This window comes from Pelodiscus sinensis, chromosome 1, assembly GCF_052426305.1.
Source record: "Pelodiscus sinensis isolate ZL-2025 chromosome 1, ASM5242630v1, whole genome shotgun sequence".
Lineage (NCBI taxonomy): Eukaryota > Metazoa > Chordata > Testudines > Trionychidae > Pelodiscus > Pelodiscus sinensis.
In genome coordinates, this window is record NC_143052.1 from 13,975,888 (window position 1) to 14,002,161 (window position 26,274).

The 26,274-nt window shown below is 43.5% G+C and overlaps 1 protein-coding gene across 17 annotated transcripts in view; it reads left to right on the plus strand.

The window, feature by feature from the left end:
* CELF2 (CUGBP Elav-like family member 2) overlaps positions 1-26,274 on the plus strand; it is a 495,286-nt gene that overhangs the window by 373,722 nt on the left and 95,290 nt on the right. For all 17 annotated transcript variants that reach the window (XM_025188438.3, XM_075908547.2, XM_075908455.2 and 14 more), the window contains one exon: positions 3,787-3,869. In XM_025188438.3, the coding sequence (XP_025044223.1) occupies positions 3,787-3,869 (83 nt within the window). The remainder of the gene's footprint in view (positions 1-3,786; positions 3,870-26,274) is intronic.

Genomic DNA, 26,274 nt, shown 5'->3' on the forward strand with positions numbered 1-26,274 from the left:
ATGGGAGTGTATCAACTTTTACCATGTTGTTTTTCTCCAGAGAGAGGGAAAGATCTCACTGTCCAGAGATCCTGCATTCAGTTGAGCTATCTTCCTGTCCTTAGTGTTCCCTACTGACAGGATGATTGCTTTCATTGGCTCATCAGCATCCTGCCTAACTAGATCTTTGAGCATCCATCCCTCACAAGTCTCAGAGCCCAGGTCAAATGATTTGGACTCATGCTACTATCAACTACTCAATTAGTCGATAAGGGGAGAAAACTGTAGAGCCACAGCGGAGTTAGCTCCTGGCCAGGAGCTAATCCCATTGCAGCTCTGCCTTTTAAATGTATTAAGAGCCATCAGGTTCTCAATACTTAAAAGACAGAGGCATGGTGGGAGGACCAGGTGTGAGCCAGGAATCAACTGATTCCTGGCTCACTCCTGGTCCCTGCTGCTGTGCGTTTGCTTTTTATATGTATTAAGAGCTGCTGGACTCTTAATACATTTAAAAAGCAGAGGTGCAACGAAGGGGACAGGAAGCAAGATGGGAATCAGCTGATTCCCGGCTTGAGCCCAGTTCCCTGCTATACCTCTGCCTCCCCTGCTCCCTGGATATGGTACTGGGGAAAACTGACTTTTAAGCTGCTTCCCCTCAGCACCGGCTCCTGATCCCTTGCTCCCAGCTCATCCAGCCTTCTGCCTCACTCTGACAAAGGCAGCAAGGGGATGGGAAGCAACTAGTCGAGTGACTACTCGACTACCTGACAAGGATATGTTTATCAGGTAATCGACTAGTCGCTTACATCCCTAATCCCAAACTCCAGCCACAGTCTAAACCTGTCTGTTATTTTTGGTCTTGTAATACAATGCCAAGTCAGTTGACTGGGCCTCTTGAAATTCAAGGCCATGGGTTTGGGATTTTTTTTTCAGTGTAGATGTAGTCATAGTGACCAGAGTGCTTGGTGAACTCTGGGTTCCTAGCACTCTGTCACATGGATAATCCCAGGATGCACTTCTCATTCAGCTGGGATATAGGCAGGATTTAGGCTTGGCCCCACTCTCATTCCATGGCATCTGGTCACAACCCTCAGGTCAAAAGCGTGTATATATATATATATATATATATATATATATATGATTGACAGTGGGGTATAAAATTGGCTGGTAATACAGGAAAAAATAATTGCTGCGTTTCTGTGTTGTATTACTGAATAATGGCACACACACTGGCTATTCTCACTCACATTTAATTCTGGGGCAAAATAATCTGAAATCAGAAGGCTTGCCCTCAGTGGAAGATTTTTAAACTCTGAACTCCTACAGAAAGCACAAGCTGCTAACAATCAACTGCTGCCTGATTGAATGATCCTTCCTGAATGACCCACAAATGACTCAAATCATTACCAAATGGGCTCTTTTGTAAACTATAAAATTTTAAGGGGATCTGCTGACATTCATTTGTGAGTGGTGTTTTTCCTGACTGTGGTAAGTCTGCATTACTTGCTTATGTGAGTGTATTGTATTGCCTGTGAGTGTTTTGTGTTAGGGGATAAGGTCCCCCATGTATTGTGGCTGGAAACACGATTACTTTTGCTTGTTATAAAAGTAACATTTGTACCTGGCCCAACTGCAAAGCCCCAGAAAGCACTCAAAAAACAATCTGTAGCTTGAACCAAGGGAAAGGTGGCAGGAGGGAGAATTCTGAAGATTCTTCATTCTAGACTGGGATGGTAGCCATCGTGGCTAATTAAGATTCTGTGCTAGCTGTGTTCTCTTCTGTCTCTTATTACCTGCTTATCACTTATGTCTATGCTGAGTGATTAAATGGAAACTGGAATACCAGGTATCACATCATGTTGGTAAGTGCCAGGAAGTATGCCATAGTTAACATTCCAGTCCTTATTCACCACCCAAATGCATTCCTATTTCTACCTTCCTTGTGTTATCACCACCTTCCCAGGAAGCAGGAAGATAATATTGTGTGACCCAGGAAGTTTCTTCTGTACTCTCGGTATTTTTCTGGGCTCTGGGGTCCTGTGTCCTCTGGGCTAGCTGATGGTCTCCTGAAACTCTGAGAAAATATATAGCACCTTAGTCTGTACGAATAATGGTTTGCACCTTTCATCCTAGTATCTCAATGAATTTTAGATCTGCATGTACAGAGAGGTACAGAGGGGTAAAATGTACCTCAGAGGGGTACATTTTAGATCTGCTGGTACAGAGAAGAGCGACAAGAATGATTAAAGGTCTAGAGAACATGACCTATGAAGCCAGGCTTCATGAACTGGGCTTGTTTAGTTTGGAAAAAAGAAGATTAAGGGGGGACATGATAGCCGTTTTCAAATATCTAAAAGGGTGTCACAAGGAGGAAGGAGAAAATTTGTTCCTCTTGGTTTCTGAGGACAGGACAAGGAGTAATGGGCTTAAAGTGCAGCAAGGGAGGTTTAGTCTGGACATTAGGAAAAAAATTCCTAACTGTCAGAGTGGTCAAATATTGGAATAAATTGCCAAGGGAGGTGGTGGAATCTCCCTCTCTGGAGATATTTAAGAACAGGTTAGATAGACATCTGTCAGGGATGGTGTAGACGGAGCTTGGTCCTGCCTTGAGGGCGGGGGGCTGGACTCGATGACCTCTCGAGGTCCCTTCCAGTCCTATGATTCTATGATTCTGAGATATGTAAATATATTAAGGTGAGGAACTGAAGCACTGAACTTAACTCGTTTGTGGCTACACATGAAAATTTTGTGGCAGAGTTGGGAATTGAAACCAAGGATGAGATTTGTGTGTTGCCTTTTGGAGGCATCGCATAGGACTTGCAGCTCTGGGAAAGGGTAGGCAGCTATGGTAGTGTTAGGCCACTTTTGTCTACAAGTTCATTCCTCTATCTCAGACCAAGGAAAGATGCAATAACAGAGAGAGTCTGCAGATTTGGGCTTGAACAAAGACATTAACTGGTTGGTGCATTACAAAGCCAATTTCTCCCACCTTTAACACCTGCGTTTCTGCATCAAAAGCTATGTATGGGACACATCCAGCCTCATTAACATGGGTTCTACAACTGACAGATACTTCTGCTGTTATATGTATCTCATGGTTTCTGTTATTTCCACTCCAGTTCATCTGATGAAGCAGGTTTTACCCACAAAAGCTCATGATTCTATATATTTTGGTTAGTGTCTAAAGTGCCATGGGACTACTCATTGTTTTAAAAGTTACAGACTTAACACTGCTACCCCTCTGAGATTTGCTAGCGGACTGCAAGTCAGCATCCAGAGCAGTCTCCAGTGTCCCCCAAAAGGCACGCTGAATTCCTTCTCTGAACTGGGGCGCTTCTAATCACAGGTTCACAGTGTCCCACCCCCAAACCTCCTTAGAACGCATGATTGTAGATTACCAGAAAAGCTTTGTTCCTATATATGCATCTCTTTAAGCACAGTTTTCTAGCTGAACTGCTTTGCTTTCTACTGCTCTGAGCTTGCAAGCTGCTTAAAATCATACATTAATGGAGAACCTATACAAAATATAACTTTGTTTGTGCTGTGGGGGTCAACTGAATTTTGGTTAACTTAATTTCCAAGTTGTTACAGCCTGCTAAGGATGTAGGCGTGCTATAGATATAATGTGTGGGGGTGGCTTTTTATTATTATTATTTTAAACAATACACGTTTCCTTTGATTCATGGCATTCATGCAGTCTCATTATAGTGCACATTTTCCGCCTTCATAATGCATCATTCAATTATTTTTCCCCTACTGGAATCTCGCAAACTATTCTCAGTAATTTCTTTTCATTTCTCTCTTTAGGTTGTTGTTTCGTAACATTTTATACACGAAAAGCTGCACTCGAGGCACAGAATGCACTGCACAATATTAAAACTTTACCTGGGGTGAGTACATTTTCTTTTTCAACCTAATCACTTGATCACTAGAAAATAGCCCCTTTGCTCAAGATGCTAGTTATAGGCTCTTAGTGCCAAAAATGACTTAGGTCTTTTTGAAGGAGGCTTGCTGACCTGATGGTTCACATACAGTAGCTACGCCAATTGGACAGCCCAGTAGCAATGACATTAGCTTTGAAGAAAAATGCTCCTATATAGAAGGTTCCCTGGATGGAAATAATAGTGATTCCTGCTGTGTAGTAGCAGCTGCTGACGTGTAAGGTGGGGTAAGGGGTTTTTTTTTTTCCAAATCAAATAGGAAAACAAAATATCACATCCCAGGATTCTTCCCCCCCCCCCCCCCCCCCCCGCCCCAGGTGTCTGGCTTGTGTTGTGTTGTTTTTGAGGGAGAAGGGTGAAAAAGAATGAACTGCAGCCAGCATAGGCATAATGGTTTCTAAATAATATGCAGCCATTACTTTGATGGCTGAGTACTGAACATATATTAGAAAATAATATGATGTAACTGTATTCAAAATATTCTCCCATTTTGTTTTGGTTTTCAGCAAACCACTGACCTTATAATAGACTAGAAGATTTACTGAGAATTGCTCGGGTCCTTCACTCAATTAAGTTTTGTTTTTGGGAAATAAAATGAAAATGTACATGCGTTGCATCATTACTCTGAAGTGGGGCTGGGAATGAGGGGTTCCATATGCAGGCTGCCCTGGGGAAAGAGGGCTACCCCAGCCTTCTCTCACCACTGCAACTTGGGACCAGATGAGAAGCACCTCCCCATGGCTGCTGTAGCTCCAGCAGGCAAAGCTGGGGGGAGAGGTGATGTTCCCGGACAGGGGCAGGTCCAGGTTCATCTGCTCTCTGTGCACCCCACTCAGAGTAAGGAATGTAGCAAACTGTGCACTTACCCTTGGTCTGTGAAGAAGGGGATCAGCCAGCAATGTCCCTGTACGAATTGAATGGGAAAGCTTCAGATTGGCCCCCCTCCATTGCGGGTGGGATGCTCAGGGCTGAGGTAATCCTAGATGTGGGGGGCAGGGCACCTCCAGCCAGCCCCTTTCACCTTTCTGGTGATTCCATCTTTTTTCTATATAGTTTAATGAGAAGCAATCCCATTTCATGTACATCCTATTTTCCTGGCACAACCAAACCCTTACCTTGCCCTACGTTGTGATAAGAGGAAGCTATACGCTGAATGTGGTTGTCCTAGCTCTTGCCATTTAGGAAGGGTTCTTGGGCAGACAGACAGACAAACTATCTCAAATATATAGTAGATACAGTTGTATTAATGATCAGTTCTTATGTAGGAAATATGTACTAAGTAATCTTTGCATTCTAAATTACAGTCATAATCCTCATTTTTCAAGGTAATAACCTGATAACCACAAGTCTTTAGAATGAAACAATCAATCGATTTAATATTTTGCATAATTGTGTTAGATACAGCTGAGTATTTGTCCTATGTAGAATACAAAACTCCAATTAGCGTGGGAGTATAAGATTCCAAATAGAAGTGGGGCCAAAAGCACAGTAAAAATAGAGCTCTTGTTGATAAGTATCGGTTCCACTTGGTCTAACGGATACATGTCCAAAAAAAAAATCTTATTTTGCTCCCATGTGCTGCATGTGAATTCAACTCCAGGTGTTTGAAAAATAAGGATCTGGCTGGCCTGCCTTGTACAGTTTATGGGTGGGAAAGCCACACACTGTATAGGGGAAATGGCCTACAGAACAACATAAAGTAATATCTTTAACTAGACCAACTTCTGCTGCTGAGACAGACAAGCTTTTAAGCTTACAGAGTTCTTCTCCAGATCTTGGAAACTTACTCAGCGTCTCACAGCTCAATGTGTAAGCCAATCTAATGATCTCCATGGGAAATATTTAGCTATGACACTCTGTTTACCCGACCCAAAGAAGAGCTCTGTGTAAGCTCACAGGATTGTCTCTCTATCAGCAGCAGGTCCAGTAAAAGATATTACTGCAGCTTGTCCCTATGGAGAACAACGTCAAATAGTTGCCCAAAAGTCCCACAATCGCAGAACGGAGTGCCTCCTTTAGTTGTAAGTGGAAGCAGCTGAGAGACGAGGAGCTAGAAAGTCTTTTAAGTTCTAGCCCGGATGCAGAGAAATAAATGGAAAGCTTTGTCACTTGCAATAATGTGTCTCAGACTCCAAAGACTGGCCCATCGAGCCTCCGTTCTCTTTGTGGACTAAGGATGTAAGCGACTAGTCAACTAATGATGTGACTAGTTGCTTCCCCCTCCTCCTTCTATCAGAGAGAGGCAGCTAAGGGGGGAGCTGGCTTAAAAACGGGTTTCCCCCCAGCACCATCTCCGCAGAGGGTAGGGGAGGTAGAGGCACCTTGGGAAACAGCGCAAGTGGGGACTGAAGCAGTCTTCATTCTGCCGCTTCTGCTGCAATTCTGCTTTTGAAATGTACAAGACCCCCACCAGAGCTCTTGTACATTTCAAAGGCTCAGGTGCCACTGGGCTCTTGCAAGTCCAAAGGCAGAAGCCCCACAGGGAGTGCGGGGCTAGTTCAGTGCTAGCACCATGCTCTCTTCAGGTTCCGCTTTTGTAATGTAGCAAGAGCCCAGCAGCAGTCAACTAGTCAACAGGGCTCTTGCTACAGTTCAAAAGTGGAGGCGCCCTTATAGACTAATGGAATAGTCGATGGAAATCCCATTGACTATTAGATTAGTTAATTAATCAAAATTTAACATACCTATTGTGGACCCCACAGAAGGGCCTCTCCCAGTTGCACTCCCAGTTTTTGAGGAAGCCCCAGAATGTGCCCGAACTGGGCCAGGAAGAAGAAGAGGCCATGCGCCTCTCTCCATACTCCCTGCACACCAGGATGTAGTTTGGGCCAGCCTCTGGGGGGCTGTTGAAGCAGGCTGCTGCATCTTAAAAACAATGAATTCAACCTGCCTAGCAGGCTGCTCAGAGAGGCATAATCCTTCTATGAGCTACTCATGTGTGGTTCAGTTCTGCATGGCTCCTTACTTGGGCCAGTAGCTAAATGCTGCAGTTTGCAGCTCCCACTTCTTTATAACCAGTTGATGCAGGGCTAGCATGAGCACTGATTTTTCCAGTTTTACCAAGCATTCAAAGATCACTAGACTGACTCAAAAACCACAGCATTTTAAAAACGGTCGATTTTTGAAATTTTTGTTCTTGTTTCCCTTCTAGTTTTTCAACTTTTGTGGGTCATGCTTTCCACTTTTTCTCTGCAATTGTTAGGGTTAGAAACGTAACTGTTGTCAGAAAAATGAAAGGAGAGGTAATCACGTAATCATGACTCCAGGGCTGTGTCCAGACTCAGGGGTTTTTTCGGGAAAAGTAGCCTTTTTCTGAAAAAACTTCCCCTGCGTCCAGACTCAAGCTGCGTTCTTTCGAAATTAAATCGAAAGAACGCGGCTTTTCTTTCGATGGCGGTAAACCTCATTTCACGAGGAAGAACGCCTTCTTTCGAAAGTTCCTCTTTCGAAAGAAGGCGTTCTTCAATGTAAATAGGGCTTCTTCGAAAGAGAGCATCCAGACTCACTGGATGCTTTCTTTCGAAAAAGCAAGCCGCTTTTTCGAAAGTTCAACGTGCAGTCTAGACGCTCTCTTTCGAAAGAGGCTCTTTCGAAAGTATCTTTTGAAAGAGCCTCTTTCGAAAGAGGCTTGCAGTCTAGACATAGCCCAGGTGCTGGGTCAGCATTGGCTTTTACTTTCACGGTGCAAGTTGCACTTGCTTCTTAAAGAATAGTAAAATAATGGAATAATCTGAGCACAAATCCATCACCAGTGTTGGACACTCACATGAGTCTACTATATTTCTATAGAGATTGTAGTGTAACACCAACAGACTCTGGTCATTGGCAGTAGTATGGGTTACAGTAGCACATCTTTACACTGGAAGCAATGTTTTTTGCAAAAAATGTCACTGTAAACTAGAGATATGAATGTGTAACGGTATACATACATGGTTAACCAATGAGCTTGGGCAGAGGCAGCAGTGTGGGGGGGAAAGGGAGAGCAGGAGGGAACCCGTGCACATGGGAAGCCAGCTTCCCACACACACTGGCTCCCAGGGAGAGAACTGCCCCTTGCATGTAACTGCTGAAATTACACATTTACCTGAATAAATGCATTTTAACAACCCTCCTGTAAACCACAAAGTTCACACTATTTGGAGCTGCAGTTTGCATATGAAGAACATTGGAGTCTACTTCTCATTAATTAGCAATGCAGCCCAGCTCCCACTGAAAACGGTGAAAAGAATCTAGTCTTTGGATTACGCTACATTAGCACTTGCTACTCAGTGTGAAGGAACCTGCACACAGATTTAATTGTCGAACATGCACAAAGAGGAGCCATCTCTCATTGCTGTTGGGCACCAAACTGGATTTGCACCAGGGAGGAATTGGGACCAATATGTGCTTGGCATCTAGCCACATCCCACTTCACTGTAACACTACATTTTGTTTGGGTGGTTCGCTAGTAAAAGACATCTCCTGCCACCAAAAGAATCACGAGGTTGTTGGATTGTTTGAATTGCATGTGTGCTTCCTGTGTCTCGTCCTCTAAATGAGGGCCTGATCCAAAAGCCACAGTGGAAAGACTTGGATCAGTTTCAGTGAGGTTTGTATTAGACCCTATATGAAAACCAGAAAAGCTTCTTAATGCTTGGGCTTTATTTTACAATCATTTGCTCTATGTTCCTCTATCCATTACAACTTATCTTGGCAACGTGCTGTACTCTGCTGTTTGTATTATAGTTTTAACTGATAAACCTCATCCTTAGCAGAGAGATGAAAACACTGATGTTGTATCTTTTCCTTTGAGTTTCAGCTTTTTAGTGGACATGAAGAAAATGGGACCAGACATAAATGATTAATGCAGATTCTTGGAAGAAAATATTGCAGGGTGCCTTGCTGTTTGATTACAAGCCTTGGAATTAGTCAACATTTCCATAATTCTAAACCAATATACACCTGTTTTCCCACTGTGATGTGAAGGCACAACTTAATTTAACAGAAACCCCACTGTGCTAAATCTCTCATTAAATACCCAGCTAGTTCTGTAATTTAAAGTTGCAGCACCACTATTTTAACTAAATTTCTTTTGTATTATGAAATTAATAAGTTAATCGTGTGCTTTGCAATATTCTTTAAAGGCAACAGTAATAAAATAAGCTAAAGAAGAGTATGGCACCAGTTCACATTCCAAGGCTTATCTGGTTTTAATCATATTAAGGAGGACAATATAATATAAAAGCTTATATATATAAAATATAAATTGTGTCAAAAAAATTTCAGCATATTCCCCGATCAAACAGCTTCTTTCTCCTGCTTGTGATTAGGATACTTTTTCCTTTAGCCATGAAATTCCTTGTCATATAATAGAGTTTTAATAATGCAAACTTGTGTGTTTAGGTATTTAGGTACTATTTGCAGGAACAAAAAAACATTGTCAGAGGACCACAAGTTGGAGCTGATATATCATGCAGTTCACCAAAGCAGATAAGCTCTTCTGGAGCTTGATGTCTTGTAAACAGTGACTGAACTTCTGAATTAATGTTATATTAGAAAATTATATCACCAACTATTCTAGTTTCTGGAGAAAGGACCTAGTGGATGCAGTTTATAAAATGCTATATTTACTTTCAAAATATTCATTTTTAAGTGAAAGTTTTGGTTTAAAAAAAAAGGTAGAACATAAGAATGGCCATACTGGGTCAGACTAACGCTGCCGTGGCCAATACCAGACAGTGGCCAATACCAGATGCCCCAGAAGATGGGAACACAACAGGTAATCCTCATGTGATCCTTCTCCTGTCACCCATTTCCAGACAAACGGAGGCTAGTGACACCATTCCTACCCATCTTGGCTAATAGCCATTAATGGACCTAACCTCCATGAATCTATCTAGCTCTTTTTTGAACCCTATTAAAGTCCTCGCCTTCACCTCATCCTCTGGCAAGGAGTTCCACAGGTTGACTGTGCACTGAGTGAAGAAAAACTTCCTTTTATTTGCTTTAAACCTGCTGCCTATTAAACCTGCTGCCTAAGTAGAAAACCTAATTCTTCTTTGAGTAGTTCCCCAGTGGGTGCTTCACTGGAGATGTGAATGCGTCTCTGTGCTTCTGATCAGAGAACTTTGGTAGTAGTGTCTATCAGGCCCCACCACAAGGCTAACCAGCACACATGGTTTAACCCTTCTCGGTTCCTTCTCAACTGCCCCTGACTAAAGACAGAGTCTTAACACTTCATTTGCAATTGTTAACTTATTTAGCATTTGTTGTATTTAGTCTCCTTCAGTCTTTGGCCGTGTGCATACTACAGAGTTGAATTGATCTAAGTTATGTTGACAATCATAAGTAGCCTTCGTGAAGCACGTCCATACAATGCACCTTCTGTTGCCAAGCGCATCCACAGTTGTTCCTCTTGCATCGAAAGAGAGAAAGAGAGCATTGCATTTTGGGTAGCTTTTCCACAGTTCAATTTTGCTACAAGGAGTTCTGGAAATAGATCGCAGTGAATCCTGGGGATGTGTTCACCCTCCCATGATTCAGTTCTTTCCAGACCAGCATTCAATGTACTTCTTACTTCATTTTGCCCCTTTTTGTAACAGCCTTGTAAACTCTGGCTTGATGCCCTTATCTATCACAACTCACGACATGCCCACTGATCTCTCTCCAAACCACTCCATACCTCCTTTTATAGAATGAAGGTTACACTCTATATCTCAGCCTGGGATTTCTCTACTTTATGGCTTGGCTCCAACTATCTGCGCAGAGCTGGGACAGCACACAGAGAAAACACACACACAGCCAAACATCTAACCACAGTTCCAATGCATAGAAAGCTCTTGCTCAGAGGAAGAAGAAGATCTATTTGTAGTATCCATAGGTGCCAACTCCATGGAGCACCCATGGAAAAAAATTAGTGGGTGCTTAACACCCACCAGCAGCCAAACACCCCTCTCTCTCTCATCTCCCCCCACCACCTCCCCCTGTGGGGAGCCCTGCTGACCAGCTTCTTCCCCTCCCTCCCAGCACCTCCCGCCCACTGCAGATCAGCTGTTCCATGGCATGCAGGAGGCACTGAGAGGGAGGGGAAGGAGCAGAGATAGGGAGTGCTCAGAAGAGGGGGTGCTAAGAGGCAGGGCTGGGGCAGACTGAGGGTGGAAAGAGGTGGGGCGAGGGCAGGGCTTGGGGAAGGGGTGATGTCAGTTGAAGAGGGTTGAGCACATGTAGGTAGACAGGAAGTTGGTGCCTGTGGTCAGCTGATTCTTAAGGCCCACGTACATACATACAGGTTTGCACAGGCAGATCTGAGTTGCATGCAGAGTCCATTTGAAGTCAAGGGCCTCCATTTGCAAGAGCAGGACCAAAGTGTGTAAAGTTCTTTGTGATTCTTCTAGCTGCTGATGTCTGCCTCTGACTACACAGGTTATAAAAATTCTGAATTAAAATGTAAGGTTAATTTTAGATTTCAGTGTCCCCCTGTACCTCTGACAGAAAAATGCCCTATGTAATGCTTCCTGTAGCCCCTTGGAGTTAAAGCATGGAGCAGAATCATTAGAACCATTCATTAGGAATTAAGAGTGTAATAATAGAGAAACAGAGTTTTGAGAGAGCTCTTAAAATGTTAGCAGCAAAGGAGGAGCCTGCAGAATGTAAATGGTTGGCAAAATATGAATTGCCTCTTTCTGCCAGATGTTCTCTGTGAGCAGGTTTTTTTTTTTTTAAAGACTCACTACTGGTTTTATTAAATGCCCTTTACCGAATAGCGATACGCCAGAAGATTTACCTGACATTGCCCGAGTCCTTCAGGGCAGGGGCTGGTCGTGTGGGGGGTACAGGAGTCAGGGCAAGGGGTGAGGAGGGGCTCGGGGCAAGAGGTAGGGGTGGGTACTGGCTTTTCCCTGGGGGCAGCCTAGGACAGCAGGGACTGTGCACCCAGCCTGCTGGCTTGCGCCCAGGGGTCAGCGGGCACAAGCCAGCCCTCCCCTCCACGGCCCCTTCTGGGTCTGATGGGGGGGCGTTCCCCCTCCCTCCTAGCCCAGGTTGGGATGGAGGGGGGACTCTCTCTCTCCCCTTTGGCCTCTCTCAGGATGGGGGGACTGGTGTGGGCTGTCTCCCAAGCGGGGTGGGGGAGCACCTTACCTGGTCTGGTGGCAGGCGAGATGGCAGAGCCCCAGCCCTGTTGGCTACTCTCTTGGTGGTACAAATGCCCCCAGAGGACACTCTGCAGGTTACCTCTCCCCAGCAGGGTGGCTGCCCCTAGTGGCCATTCTCATATCGCATCCCTCAGAACAGCAGCCCCTCCCTCTGCATGTTATAGAATCATAGAATTATAGGACTGGAAGGGACCTCGAGAGGTCATCGAGTCCAGCCCCCCGCCCTCAAGGCAGGACCAAGCTCCGTCTACACCATACCTGACAGATGTCTATCTAACCTGTTCTTAAATATCTCCAGAGAGGGAGATTCCACCACCTCCCTTGGCAATTTATTCCAATATTTGACCACCCTGACAGTTAGGAATTTTTTCCTAATGTCCAATCTAAACCTCCCCTGCTGCACTTTAAGCCCATTACTCCTTGTCCTGTCCTCAGAAACCAAGAGGAACAAATTTTCTCCTTCCTCCTTGTGACACCCTTTTAGATATTTGAAAACCGCTATCATGTCCCCCCTTAATCTTCTTTTTTCCAAACTAAACAAGCCCAGTTCATGAAGCCTGGCTTCATAGGTCATGTTCTCTAAACCTTTAATCATTCTTGTCGCTCTTCTCTGTACCCTTTCCAATCCTTTTCCCAGAGCTTCCAGTTCTCCTGGCACAACCAAATCCTGACCTGCCTTAAAGTTAGGAGAAAAACAAATACCAAATTTGGTGGCCCTAGCTCTTACTGTTTAGGAGGAGTTCTTGAACAGACAGACGTGCAGACAAACACACACACACAGACAGATACGCTCTTAAATATGTATGTAGAGAATAGATTTGCTGGGGCTTTTGTTTAGAATAATCTATTTCAGCCTTAATAGTGCACAAAGTTGTTTAACAAGCCATAGAATATCTGCAAGTAGATGTAAATGAGGCAACTAAGCCTTAAATCTGTGCACTGTAGCTCTCTTAGGGCACGTCTACCCAGCAGGGCAAAAGTCGGATTAAGCTACGCAACTTCAGCTATGTCAATTGCATAGCTGAAGTCGGCATAGCTTAATTCGGCTTTTGTTGCTGTCTACACAGCAGGAAGCTGCAGGAAGAACACTCTTCCTTTGACTTCCCTTACTCCTTGTGATGTGAAGATTACAGGAGTCAGAGTAAGAAGTCCTCCAGCTTGCCATTATTTTGAAATAAAGGCTTGCTGTGTAGACACACTCTTTGATATTTCAGAATAACATCTGTTATTCCGAAATAATACTGCTGTGTAGATGTACCCTTAGAGTGAAGTCTTTGCTACTCCAGGACAAGTTTGCCCAGTGGGATTCAAGTCCAATACCCCAAAATTACTAACCATTTAAAATAAATTGTTCAGGCCCCTGAAGGATGGTAGAAGTGTGTGTTGGAAATATCAATGTGAACTAACTAATGAGGCCATCAGTGGAATGGGTGGAGCATTGCAGAACATGCCCTTGCTTAAATATGCTATCTAGGCAAGGATAGCAGACTGCTTTTTTTCCTTAAACACTTACTTACCCGACCAATAATGTTAGCTGTTTTTTGTCATGCAAAACAGAAAGTACAGGACTTCACTCAGCTTCCTTAGCATTATGGCAAATGTGATTAAAGCTATCTTGATAACAAACAGTTTAGAGAGCCTTCCTCAGTGTCAGAATACTTCCACACATCAGTGAAATTAGAAAAGCAAGTCACAAACAATGTTATGGACATCAAAAAGGAACCATTGTTAGAGATGCCAGGAGATACCATTTGCCTTTCTAAATCAAAGATTTTTTTCTACAAATTAGAGTACGGAAGGGCCAGGGCTCCCATTAAGATACCTAATGCCAACAAATGTGAGTTATGTTATGAATAAAGATCTAAGGCTTCAGAACCTGTTTATAAGTATATTTATATTGTAAGTGCAAAACATATACATCATTGCGACCAGGGCTGTCAAGCAATGTGCTTTATTTTAAAGGGCTCTGCTACATGATCACTGGCTGTAACATTGCACTGTAATCTCATCAGATCTCATGAAATACAGTGTGATTGTTACTTGTGCGGGAGACCTCCATGGGCCATCCAGGGTGCGGTGTGTTACTATTGTTAGTGATCAGTAGCTGGCACCAATGTTCCCTCTAAGCTTTTCCATCCGTGTGTAGATTTTTTCCATCCACATGCAAATTAATATTTTTATGTGCATTGAAGCACCACCAATAGAAACACAAAACCTAGTTGTGGACTCGCAGCTAATTAGCTGGGAAGCATTTGAATCTCTCTTGAGCGGTTGCAAAAGTGCCCAGCTTGCAGGGAACAGTGGCCGGAACTCTCACATCTGAACGAGGGATGTTAAATATCAGTTAATTGAATAGTCGAGTAACCTCAAGAATTCTTATTGGTTAGTCAACTATTCTATAATCCCGGGAGTGGGGCCAGCAGCCAGTGCACTTCAGCCTCACTCCTCAGGGTCACCCTGCCACTCTGCACTGCTGCCTCTGTATCAGAGGCAGCCATGCAGGGTGTCAGGCAGGAGCTGGTCCGCAAGGGGAGCTAGTTTAAAAACTAGCTCCCCTTGCAGACCGTCTGCCTGTCGCCCTATGCTGCTGTCTCTAATAAAGAGGCAGCAGTGCAGGGTGGCAGCAGCCTCTGTCTCAGGTGGGTCTGAGCTCCCAAACCCAGTGCTAGCCAGAACGAGAGCAGGGCTGCCTGCCCGCCCAGATCCTAATACACTTTAAATGCATAGCTGCAGCAGGGGTAGGTCCCAGACGCATTTCAAGCCAGGACTGAGCCAGACTTCTGGCCAGCCTGCTAAAAAATTTACTAGCAAGTGACCGGGGGTGTAGTCTGTAGCATTAACCTCTACGCTTTTGCTTATTGGTTAATTGGTTAATCAACTACACTATTAAATCCCTAATTTGAACCAGTGGAGCCACATGTTGCTAGTATGCACTGTGCTCTCAGAGGTGCCTTACACTGGATAAGAAGAAAAACCTACATCATGTCCACTTGGGCCTTGTCTACACTAACCTTCCCTCCTCGTCGATCTAATCTACATAACTTCAGCCATGAATATAGCGTAGCTGAAGTCATTGTACTTACTGCGGTGTCTACTGCATGATAATGTCGGTGGGGGAGGCTCTCTTGTCAACCTCCAGCCACTCTTCTCATCCTGGTGGAATACCAGAGTCGGCAGGTGAGTGCTTGGAGATAGATTTATTGTGTCTAAGCAGACACAATAAATGAACCGCCTGTGGATCGATCATTGCAGCATCAATCCACCATGTAGTGAAGACAAGTCCTTAGTAGTCATCATAGGTCCCACTTTAAAAATAGCATTTTTGGAGGGAGGGAAGGAGGGTGAGTGGGTGGATACCAGCTCCTGCTTTAAATTATAATTTGAGTAATTATGGTATGCCTTCTTAAATATTCCCTCTCCAAATTCAGTAGGAGAATTTAATCTTCACTTCCGCAGCTAAAACCTTTGGATAATGTTCCTTAGTGTTGAATGACTGCTTCCTTCCACCCACAGTGCTATACTTCACTAGCTGTCAAGGGATCCTTATATGTTATATGCCATCCATAAAGCCCTTTTATGATTTTTCTGGATGAAAGGGTCGGTCTGCAGCATAACCTTGTTTATGGGATGCTCTCTGTAGACATCAGAAACCCTCATATACAGAAAAATGTGAAAAAAAATGTCAGAGTCAGCCTGCCAGATATAAGGTGGCCGTGTTGTGGCTGCCCATCCCATAACCATAGCTGAGGATATAGTTAGATGTGCTTCTGGAGATCCGACGTTTCTGAACCTCTAGTGTGTGTAACTGAATATGGCTTAGTTGAGTGTTTGGGTTATGGGTCTAGATGTTCAGCAGATGTAAATCAACACAGCTCTGTTGTAAACAACTCCATTTTGCACATGCTGAGAATCCAGCCGAATATGCTTTGGTGTCAATGTGCCCATCTTGCTAGCACTACGTACTCTCTGTAGATAAAAAGCATTAACATTAAAGGATTTAAATGCTTTTCATCTGGAAAAGAAATAGATTTGAATGCCAAGTCTGGTGTTTGTCTTATTTTGGAGCTGTACATCATTTTACTTGCAGTGCTGCTGAAATCTCTTAATGACTTTGCTCCCAAGATACAGTCTGTATTTTCTGCAGTGGAGAGGAGCAGTCATTGAAAAGCATGCCATTCCAACTCCATTTATTAATAAAAGCCTATTTCTCATACACAATGCCAGGACAATTAAAAAGGCAACCACTGGATACAGAAAACAATTGTCTAAACAGAGTCCTAAAGCAATGATAAACAAAATGAAGTTTCCTTTGTGATTGGTTTTGATCCAGCGGCAACCAAATATCAAAGTGATATCAAAGGGAAGCTACCCATTAATTAATTCAAACTGACTTCACAAAGCAATCCCTTGCCTTTGCTGATATCTGATTCTGACAACTTCCTAATCTTCACGAGTTGTCATTAAGAATGGCATTAAGCCAGACTGTAATCAATCCCAGTTTTCACCCCACTGTAACTCAAGAGATGCACCATCTCTTATCATGGTGGGCAGGGGAAGCAACTTTTCTTCTTAGAGAATGATTTGCAAGTAGAATTTACTATCTGCCAGAGAAACCTACAAGCAGAAACCTACAACCTGTCATACACAGCAGAGACACATACAACCCATCCCTATCAGGAGTTACATCAAAAATAGGTGCCTGTTTTCACTGGGTGGAAAATACTCTTCTTCTAGGACGGAAAGGAAAGGAAAGGAAAGGAAAGGAATAAAACTTGGGCATCTGAAGTATGTGTACATCCTTTTCATTGATTCAGAATTACAAAACCTGACATACAGGAGATCAGCTGGGGAGGAGATAAGACATTAACCAGGATAAGCGAGATGTTTTTAACCATGATTTTAAAAGAACATATCATCAAAATGCAGATAAATGAAGGTGGTAATTCCACTTGTAGACATATACAAAATGCTCTAGTGGTTCTCAATGTTACTAGAATCCCTCAATGGGATTACAGCTACATGTAAATTGTCAAGGTATGCAATGCTTTTCTATTTTCATTCAAGTATGAATCAACTTAATGACTGAAAGTAGCTTGTGCTTGTGTTCTAGACCATCACTCCAGTGGGTATCCACTAGACGGTGACTAATATTATTTTGTGACCAAATCATGACAATATCTCAGAGTAAAATGTGCTGGGATATTGTATGGTATGTTTATTTCCAAGACTCTATTAAAAACAAAGTGGTAAAATGCTGTTCTCAGGGACAAAATCTCCAGCATCCACAGATAATGTCTTTATTTGTACAGGAGCAAAAGGAGGACAGGAATTGTTTGTGATAATATGTAGAGGGGAGGATAAAATTATAAAATATGGATAAAACTATATGAAAGAAAATTTAGAGTGATTATCAGGTAACATGGGATCTGTTCAGCCTTTCAAAGGAAATGAGATTAAATCTAAATTCTTGGAGGAAAAATTTTAGAAATCCTATTGTAGGGAATAATCTTGCACTGGCTTGAAGACAGTTTAGATGACCTAATAGATTTTTCTCACCTCCAATTCCTGTGATAATAAATTGTTATTGTTATTTCTATGCACAATCCTCACTTACTGCAGATGCAAAAATAAATATTGTTGGCAAAGAAAGAGAAATTAAGAACCACTGTAAAGTGACAATGTGTTTCAATGCTTTGTTTATATTAATAATTCCTCCGTGACATGATCAGAGTTTCTTTTGGCAGGGTTGGTATGCATGCTGCAGGTGTGAAGATATTAAGCCTGCTCATGTGGTACAACCCCTTTGCATGGTACTACTGGTGTATTGTTGGCCCTAAATGTAATTGGCCCAGAGAGGTTTGTTAGACTATAAAGTGCTACCAGACTATTTGTTGTTTTTTTCTGTAACAGACTAACTTAGCTATCCCCTGAAGACCAATGTAAAGGGGAATACACGATAGCGTAGAGCTGACAAAGAAACTCTTATGCTACTCATCCTCCCTGACAGTCCATCAAACAAAAGAGGGGGTGGCTAGATAAAAGGGGGGTCATGGCTGTGGACCATACCAGTCTTTGGCAGTGTTTTCATTCAGCTGCTGGTGGATTGATAACAAGAATTCCTGTGGCACCTTATAGACTAACATTTATTAGAGCAGAAGCTTTCGTGGGCAAAGACCCACTCCATCAGATGGAGGACTGATGTAAGTCTCAGCATCCCTGAGGTGACTAACCCTGGACAGCAGGAATGTAGCCAGTAAGATGACACCTAGCTTCAGGGAGGGTGAAAAATGGCTGAATCCTTATGTTGGTTTTATGGATAAATCTTATACTGGGAATAGCCTCCCATGCCATTAAGCTTTACGTCCCTTTTGCAAAGCATCCCTTGACCTGTGTAGCAGGGCCAATAGCCGCCACGGGCCTCAGGGCAAGGTGGGGGAGCAGCTCTGTGCTCCCAGAAGGGGCAGGGCCTCATACTTCCCCATCCATAGACCATGATTGATCTGGGGGTGGGGGAAGCACATTAAGTCTTTGTCCCCCCCTTGCCCCACCATCCCTGAGGTTCCTCCTAGCCCCCTATGTCCCTGGCAGTGTAAGGAGACTTTGTGTGCTCTCCCATCTCCACCAGGCCCATCAGCGCTTGGGGGTGGGGGAGCACGTGAAGTCTCCTCCTGCCCTGCCAGTAGCGCATGGCACTTCTAAGCACTGCACATTCCTGGCAGGGTGGAGGAAACTTGGTGCACTTCCCCCTAATTGGACTGGGGATGGGGGAGAGACAGGGCCTCCACAGGCCAGATTAACCTGCTTGGCGGGCCGGATCCAGCCCACAGAGGCCCTTTTGCTCACCCCAATCTAACCCATAAAACACAATACAGAGAACCCTGCAAAGCTTCTAGTGACATGTAAAGGAGTTTTCTTGTATAAGGAATAAGTAAGGCTTTGTACATCGATTAAAGGCGGCGAGTAAGTTAATTTTGATGACACATTGTTAGTTCCCCCTTTACCAATAAAATATTATTAGACGGAATATGCAAAGATGTTTCTAGAATCACGTTTCCGTGTAATAACCAGTTAATCACAAGTTTCTTTAAATATCACTCACAGCTGGAACTTATTAAAAGAATAACCAAAAAAACCCCAAGACTGATTTCTATATTTCTTGCTATTATTGCCTATTGGATATTTTTGAAGGGTGCTATTTTCAGAGAGTGACTGGAGAGCACGCTTTAGTAGAGCAGAGAATGTTATGGATGTAAAATGCACATTCCCTGCTACCAAGAAATAACTGGTAAGATGCATTAGATATAGAGAAGCATTAAGGAAGTAGGGGGATGGGTTTACTAAACAGAAGGTTATGTGGCTTTTTGACTACTGAATGTAGATGTTTTTGTTGTTGCTGTTTGTAACTTGATATACCTACAGAGTGAATTATATGCAGGATCATGGGTTATATTTGTAATTTAAGAATGTTTTACCTTTGTGGAGCATTGTACTAACATTGACAACTTTTATTTTGATACAGTATTAGATAGTTAAAGAGAATTAGTAACACTTACGCTCATAGGGTAGTTGGGATGAATCGAGGGATAAGATCCTGAGTTTGGTAGAAACTGGGATAATCCAACTGGCTTCAGTGGAGCTGGGCCCATCTATACCAAATGAGGATTTGTCCCCATTCTGTTTTAACCTCAGGCAAGAATGAGAGAAAATTGTAGGGAACCTTTGGTAACTCCTGTGCTGACAGATAAATCCATAAATAAGTTATCTACAGTTCCTTGCTAGGGAGTTGCTGTTGATTGTCTATTAGTCAGATTTTCAAATGCAATATGCACTGTTGGTTAATGAAAACAGTTTAATGATACAAATCTGCCTAATCAACCCTCGTCTATCTTTCTATTGATAAATTGATTGTCAGTTTTCTACTGTCACGCATCACACTCATATCTGAACCACTTCCAAGTAGAGTCAATAGTAGAGACCCTATTTTGTAATCCATGTTACAAGGAAAGGTGCTGTTGATAGCTCAGCCCTATTGCTCAGAAAGCCTCAGGTGACATCTTGGTAAACAGCTAGGCTACGTCTAGACTGGCATGATTTTCCGCAAATGCTTTTAATGGAAAAGTTTTTCCGTTAAAAGCATTTGCGGAAAAGAGCGTCTAGATTGGACGGATGCTTTTACGCAAAAGCACTTTTTTTGGAAAAGCCTCCGTGCCAATCTGGACGCGGTTTTGCGCAAAAAAGCCCTGATCGCCATTTTCGCGATCGGGGCTTTTTTCCGCAAAACAATACCATGTTGTCTACACTGGCCCTCTTGCGCAAAAGCATTTGCGCAATAGGGCTTTTGCCCGAAAGGGAGCAGCCTAGTATTTCCGCAAGAACACTGATGATCTTACATGAGATCGTCAGTGTTCTTGCGGAAATTCAAGCGGCCAGTGTAGACAGCTGGCAAGTTTTCCCGCAAAAGCATTTGCTTTTGCGGAAAAACTTGCCAGTCTAGACGCAGCCCTATTGGCATGAATATAGGAACTATTAGCCATGACTTCTGGCTGTGTTTATCAGGATATGCCAGTCTGAAGACTTGGAACCCTGGCATGTTACTCATTCCAAACCTCTTTCAGCTAAAAACTGTGACTAGTCCTTGAAATTGTTTTATAATCTTGCATATTGCAAAGTAGTTAGGAGCACATGTAAGACTGTCTCTAAAACCTGGAGGAGACTCAGTATTCATTTGGCGATGGGGAGAAAGGTTGACTGATTTGCACTGGAGATATCAGAACTGTGAATACAGAAATGCATTTCTGGCTCAAAGCTCTTCCTTGTCTTTTCTGAGAAGTGCAGAAGGTCCACATCAAAGCTGCTAAGACTTTCTGCAAACTTCCGTGCCCTCCTTTCTAATTTGAAAGGAAGCATTTCAATAGACATTTTATTTTCCCCCTATTTTAGGTTTATCATGACCATGTTCTTTAAATATGAGATGTTCTCACTGTTGTAGTGTAATGCAAATATTAAGTACTTCCAATAGACATGTTTTCAAATATATACACATAATTATAAAACAAGTTAGAATTTTAGTTTTGAGTCAAATAGATTTCACTTTCTGACAGAAGACTAAGTGAGGCAATGGTCCAAGGTGACCTTTCATTCTGCACAGCAAATCAGGCAGAAGGTTTGCTAGGAAGATGACTGAACATTTAAAAGAAACCCTGTAGTGCAAAACAGAAGGACTGATTGAAGATGGCTGTGCCCCAGAGACATAGAGAAGTCAACTGGATCTGGGCTGTTGTCACTGAAAAAGGCAAGCTCAGAGGTAGAGTTTCTTGTCCTACTAAAATGTTGCTGCGTTTCACATTTTTGCCACCTGTCGTTCCGTTTAAAGTGTTAGTTTGGTCTTTGCAGTGATGCACCTTGAAGTACAGGCCATGTCGCACTTCAGTAATCACCTCATGATTTCCCAAAGTGCTGGTTACAAAGGTGCTAATGCAGAGAAATGCAAAACAAAATGATATGGACAAATGAAGCTCCCACACAATAGGCCTCTGTGTGTCACAGTAGGAATGTTCTTAGTCCTCACTGAGCAGACACTTTCATTATAGAAGACACTATTTTCTGAGGGTGGGAGTGGGGTGTTAATAAAAAGCTTTCATTTGGGCTAAAATTTCTCACGGTTATTCCTAGCTTGACAATGAATTCTCTTTGGTAAAATGGTAAAATTAAATGTAGTTGTTTCGTAGACTCCAAGCATGAAAAAGAGAGGTTTTCTTTCCCCCGGGGCCAGATTAAAGCGTAGGCACTGGAAGACTGTACGTAGAGCCTCAACTCCCGCAGTCACCTGATAAGATTGGAATCTTCGCTGCCTTTTAAGAAGCAAGGGAAGAATAAGGTTTTAGCCAGCAAAAAAAAAGTTGAAAACATGACCCCCAGTGTCCTCAAGGTTGGGGTCATCACCCTGAATCGACAGAGAGCTGAGAAGGGTGAACTGTCCTGGGCATCTCCAGGAGGTGTTAACACCAAGAGCCACTGTTCAGTCCTCTTCCCCCTCCAGCAACACCTGCCTAGCAGAGGACTCTACAATGTGGGAGGAGAAAAGAGAAGTAGATCTGCCCCACTCACTCAAAAATATGCTGTGCTCCTGAAATAAGTAATGACACTTTAAAGAGGATATGGGGAATCCATTTGGAGGGCTACAGGAGTGGAATTATGATGGGTCCTTTGTCATGAGTTATGAGTGGGCCCTTTTTAGGCAACGAAAATGATTAGGGGTTTGGAGTGGGTCCCATAGGAAGAGAGATTAAAAAGACTTGGACTTTTCATCTTAGAAAAGGGGAGACTAAGGGGGGCTATGATAAAGGTCTATAAAATCATGGCTAATGTGGGAAAAGTGAATAAGGAAAAGTTATTTCCTTAGTCACACAATATAAGAGGCAGGGGCCACCAAATGAAATTAATAGGCAGCAGGTTTAAAACAAACAAAAGGAAGTTTTCCTTCATTCAGCGAACAGTCAACCCGTAGAACTCCTATGCCAAAGGACATGGTGAAGACTAGGACTTTAACAGGATTTCAAAAAGAGCTAGATAGATTCATGGAGGTTAGGTCCATCAATGGCTATTAGCCAGGATAGGTAGGAATGGTGTCCCTAGCCTCTGTTTGTCTGGAAATGGGTGATAGGAGAGGGATCACGTGAGAATCACCTGTTGTGTTCCTTCCCTCTGGGGTATCTGGTATTGGCCACTGTGGGCAGACAGGATACTGAGTTAGATGGACCATCGGTCTGACCCAGTATGGCCATTCTTATGTTCTTATGTCATATCATGTCTGGGGGTCCTGTTTTGCCTTGCTCCATCCCTGTTTTCCATACCAGAACAGGGTGCTCTTGAACGCCGATTATGAAAAAAAATACTTAATTGAAAACATCAGGCTTGCCATTGATTTGAATGCAAGACAAAGACTGAAAGGCTGCTCGTAGTTTGGGAATAAAAATGCAGGGCATGTTGTTAGGGCCTAAGTTTCCTAGCTGAACTTGTGAGTTGTGCTTTTCCTCATGCGGTTGTGTACACATTTGAAAGTGGCACATATGGAGAATGCAGTGTGCATGTGTGACCCGCAAACCTACTGGGTGTGGTGTGCTGACCCAAGTAGTGGCACTTAGACCGCTTACAGAGAGAAAGAATGAGTTTCCTCTACAGCTCTAGATGAGAGCCAGCTGGCTTTTAGCTCAAGCTGTAGAGGAACACGCACTAAGCTCCTGAGCTCCCCGTTTCGATTCTGCCTATCAGTGTTACACATGCAGGCAACTGCAACCATGCAGTCATTTTAATTCTTCTTCTCCAGATTCCAGTGAAGTTCAGTATTTTTCTTTTCTTGCAGACATTTCTCCTCACGTTGTGCTAGTATCCTTATGGGAAAGGGATGCAAACTAGCTAGTGAAGAGAAAATGGAATGAATCCACAAACTGGTACAGAGAGTAGCCTGGAGTAGCGAGTTGCAGAGTACAGTTTCAAAGTGCCTGAGTGGCATACAGTAAGACTTAAGCCTTGTCTATTCTTATGGGAAGATTGACGCTCTGGACAGTTAGCAGGTCTAGTAATGACTGTGGTGACGATTTAGCAGGTTTAGTAAGGACTGCAGTGATGTCTGGTCTGGGAGACTTGACATGCTGGAGCATGACTGGAAGGGAGGTGTGGGCCAGAGGACTCCAGAGGAGGATGTTAAATATCAGTTAATTGAAGAGTCGATTAACCTCATGAATTCTTATCGGTTAGTCAACTATTCTATAGTCCCCAGGGGAGGGGCTGGAAGCCAGTGTGCTCTGGCCCCACCCCCAAGGAGCCCCCTGCTACTCCATGCTGCTAGTTCTGTATCAGAGGCCACAGTGTGGGGTGCCAGGCAGGAGCTGGTCCAAAATGGGAGACAGTTTAAAACCAGCTCCTCTCGCAGACTGGCTGCCTGTTGCCCTGTGCTGCTGCCTCTGATACAGAGGCAGCAGCACAGGGTGGCAGCTGTTCCTGTTCAGGGGAAAGGCTGAGCTCCTGCCCAAGCCAGAACGGAACCCAGCTGCCTGCCTGCTTGGCTCCTAATACATGTCTAGTGCAGAGCCACAGCAGGGTAGGTCCTGGACCCAGCGCAAGCCAAAACTGAGCTGGGCTGCTGGCCAGCCTGCTAAAAAATTTACTGGCAGGTGGGGGGGTGGGAATGTGTGTAGTCTATAGCATTAACCTTTACACTTTTGCTTATCGGTTAATTGGTTAATTGGCTACACTATTACATCCCTACTCCAGAGTAGCAGACACAGCTGCACAGCCAGCCAGAGAGAAGTGGCAGTTTTAAGGGGAAAGCGCTGTGTTTCTCCAGCTGCCTGCTGCATGGCTGCTGCCTGCTCCGAGTCCTCCAGCCCGTGAGGGCCATTCGCTACCACCTGGTGAACAGAGGCTGGGTGCTGAGCCCTGGAAGCCCAGGGTGACCAGGAGATGGGGCAGACGGCAGCTGAGCCAGAACCGAGCTGGGGGCAGGCAGCCAGGGGATAGGGATGGGGGCGGCTGGAGCCCGTACGCAGCAGGTGGCTGCCTAGGGCACCATGAAATTTGGGTCAATTTGGTGCCCCACGTTTTGTGGTGCCCTATTCAGCTGTGTTTCGCATATGGTTAGGGACAGCCCTGGGCTGAGAGACCCATGTCCAGCAATTGTAAATTCAGATTACCTCCAACAGGGGTGTGTGTGTGTGTGTGTGTGTGTGTGTGTGTATTTCTATTTATTTGGAAGGTGGTGAGGGATTTATATACTCAAGTGATAGGGACCATGTATAAGTACCCCAGCTGAGCAGAGCAATGGTGCTCTGGGTTCTAATCCAGGCTTCGGCAGTGACTCATTGTATTACTATAGGCATTGCCTCAGTATGCTTCATTTTCATTTTCTTCAGAAGTGTTGGATAATTATATACCATACCTTGAAGGAAATTGTGGTGCTCGGTCGATCATTAGCGAAGCGTTGTATGATCTTTGGATGGATGGTGCCACAGCAGTGTGACAAAGGAAGAAAATATTGGAGTGCAAACTTCAATTGGCAAAATGTCAACAAAAGTTATTGCTGCCACAGACAAAATGAATAAATATCACTGTTAAAACCATATCTGGTGTATGGCTCAGATGTTTTAATGGGTTTGTTTTTTAAGCACGGATAATACAAAGTAGCCCCAGGCATTATTCTGAACAAGACGTAGAATCCCACTTGATGTTATTTTTAGGATTGAATGGGTTTTGTAAAGGCTCATTTCTCTGACGAAAAGATAGTTAATCATTTTTGTTTGCATCTGATTATGAAGGGAAAATGTCAGAGCAAACGTAAGGAAGGGAGGAGGTACTATTCTCTCACTCTCATAAGTCCCAAAGTCACAGCAACATGGGTGGGTGCAAGGGAGTGAGGGAATGAAATGCATGGGAATGTAACTTTGTATCTTATAAAATGAAGATGTCATTTCTAACACCATCAGAGTTGGGGCAGGAGGGTGTGAAGTTATAATTTTTAAAGCTACAGCTTACTGCTAATTCATAACGATGACCATAAGAACGGCCAAATGTGGGCAGTAATACAAATTTCAAGCCAGGTCTGCAGATGATTTGACCAAACTACTCCTTACATCAGTGGTCAGCTGAGTATACTGATTGTTAATTTGTAAATTAAGTTGTTAATTTAGTTAGTTTAAATCCGTGCCTGTGCATGTAATATAACAGTGGTTCCCAACCTTTTTGAGCATACAGACCCCTTTTCAGTCTATTAAAATTTCACAGACCCTCCACTCCCTGGGGGAGAAAAAAAGAAAAGGAAATGTAAGGAAAGAAAAAGAAAAGAAAAGTAAGGATCAGGCCCACCTCGGTGGGCCCAGTCCTTTTTTTTAAACTTTCCCTGGACCCTCTGCAGTACCATCACAGACCACCAGAGGTGCGCGGACCACAGGTTGGGAACTACTGTAATATAAGAACAGCCATACCTGGCCAGGCCAAAGGTTCATCTAGCCAAGAATTCTGTCTTCTAGCAGTGGCCAATGTCAGGTGTCCCAAAGGGAATGAGCAGAACAGGTCATCAACAAGGAATCCACCCCCTGTTGCCCCTTCCCAGTTTTTATCAAAGGTAGATTACAAGTCACTTAATAAGATGTCTCGAATATTTACCAAAAGATATGCAAGCTATCGTTTGGGGAGACATATGGTATTTACCATTCAATATATATTTC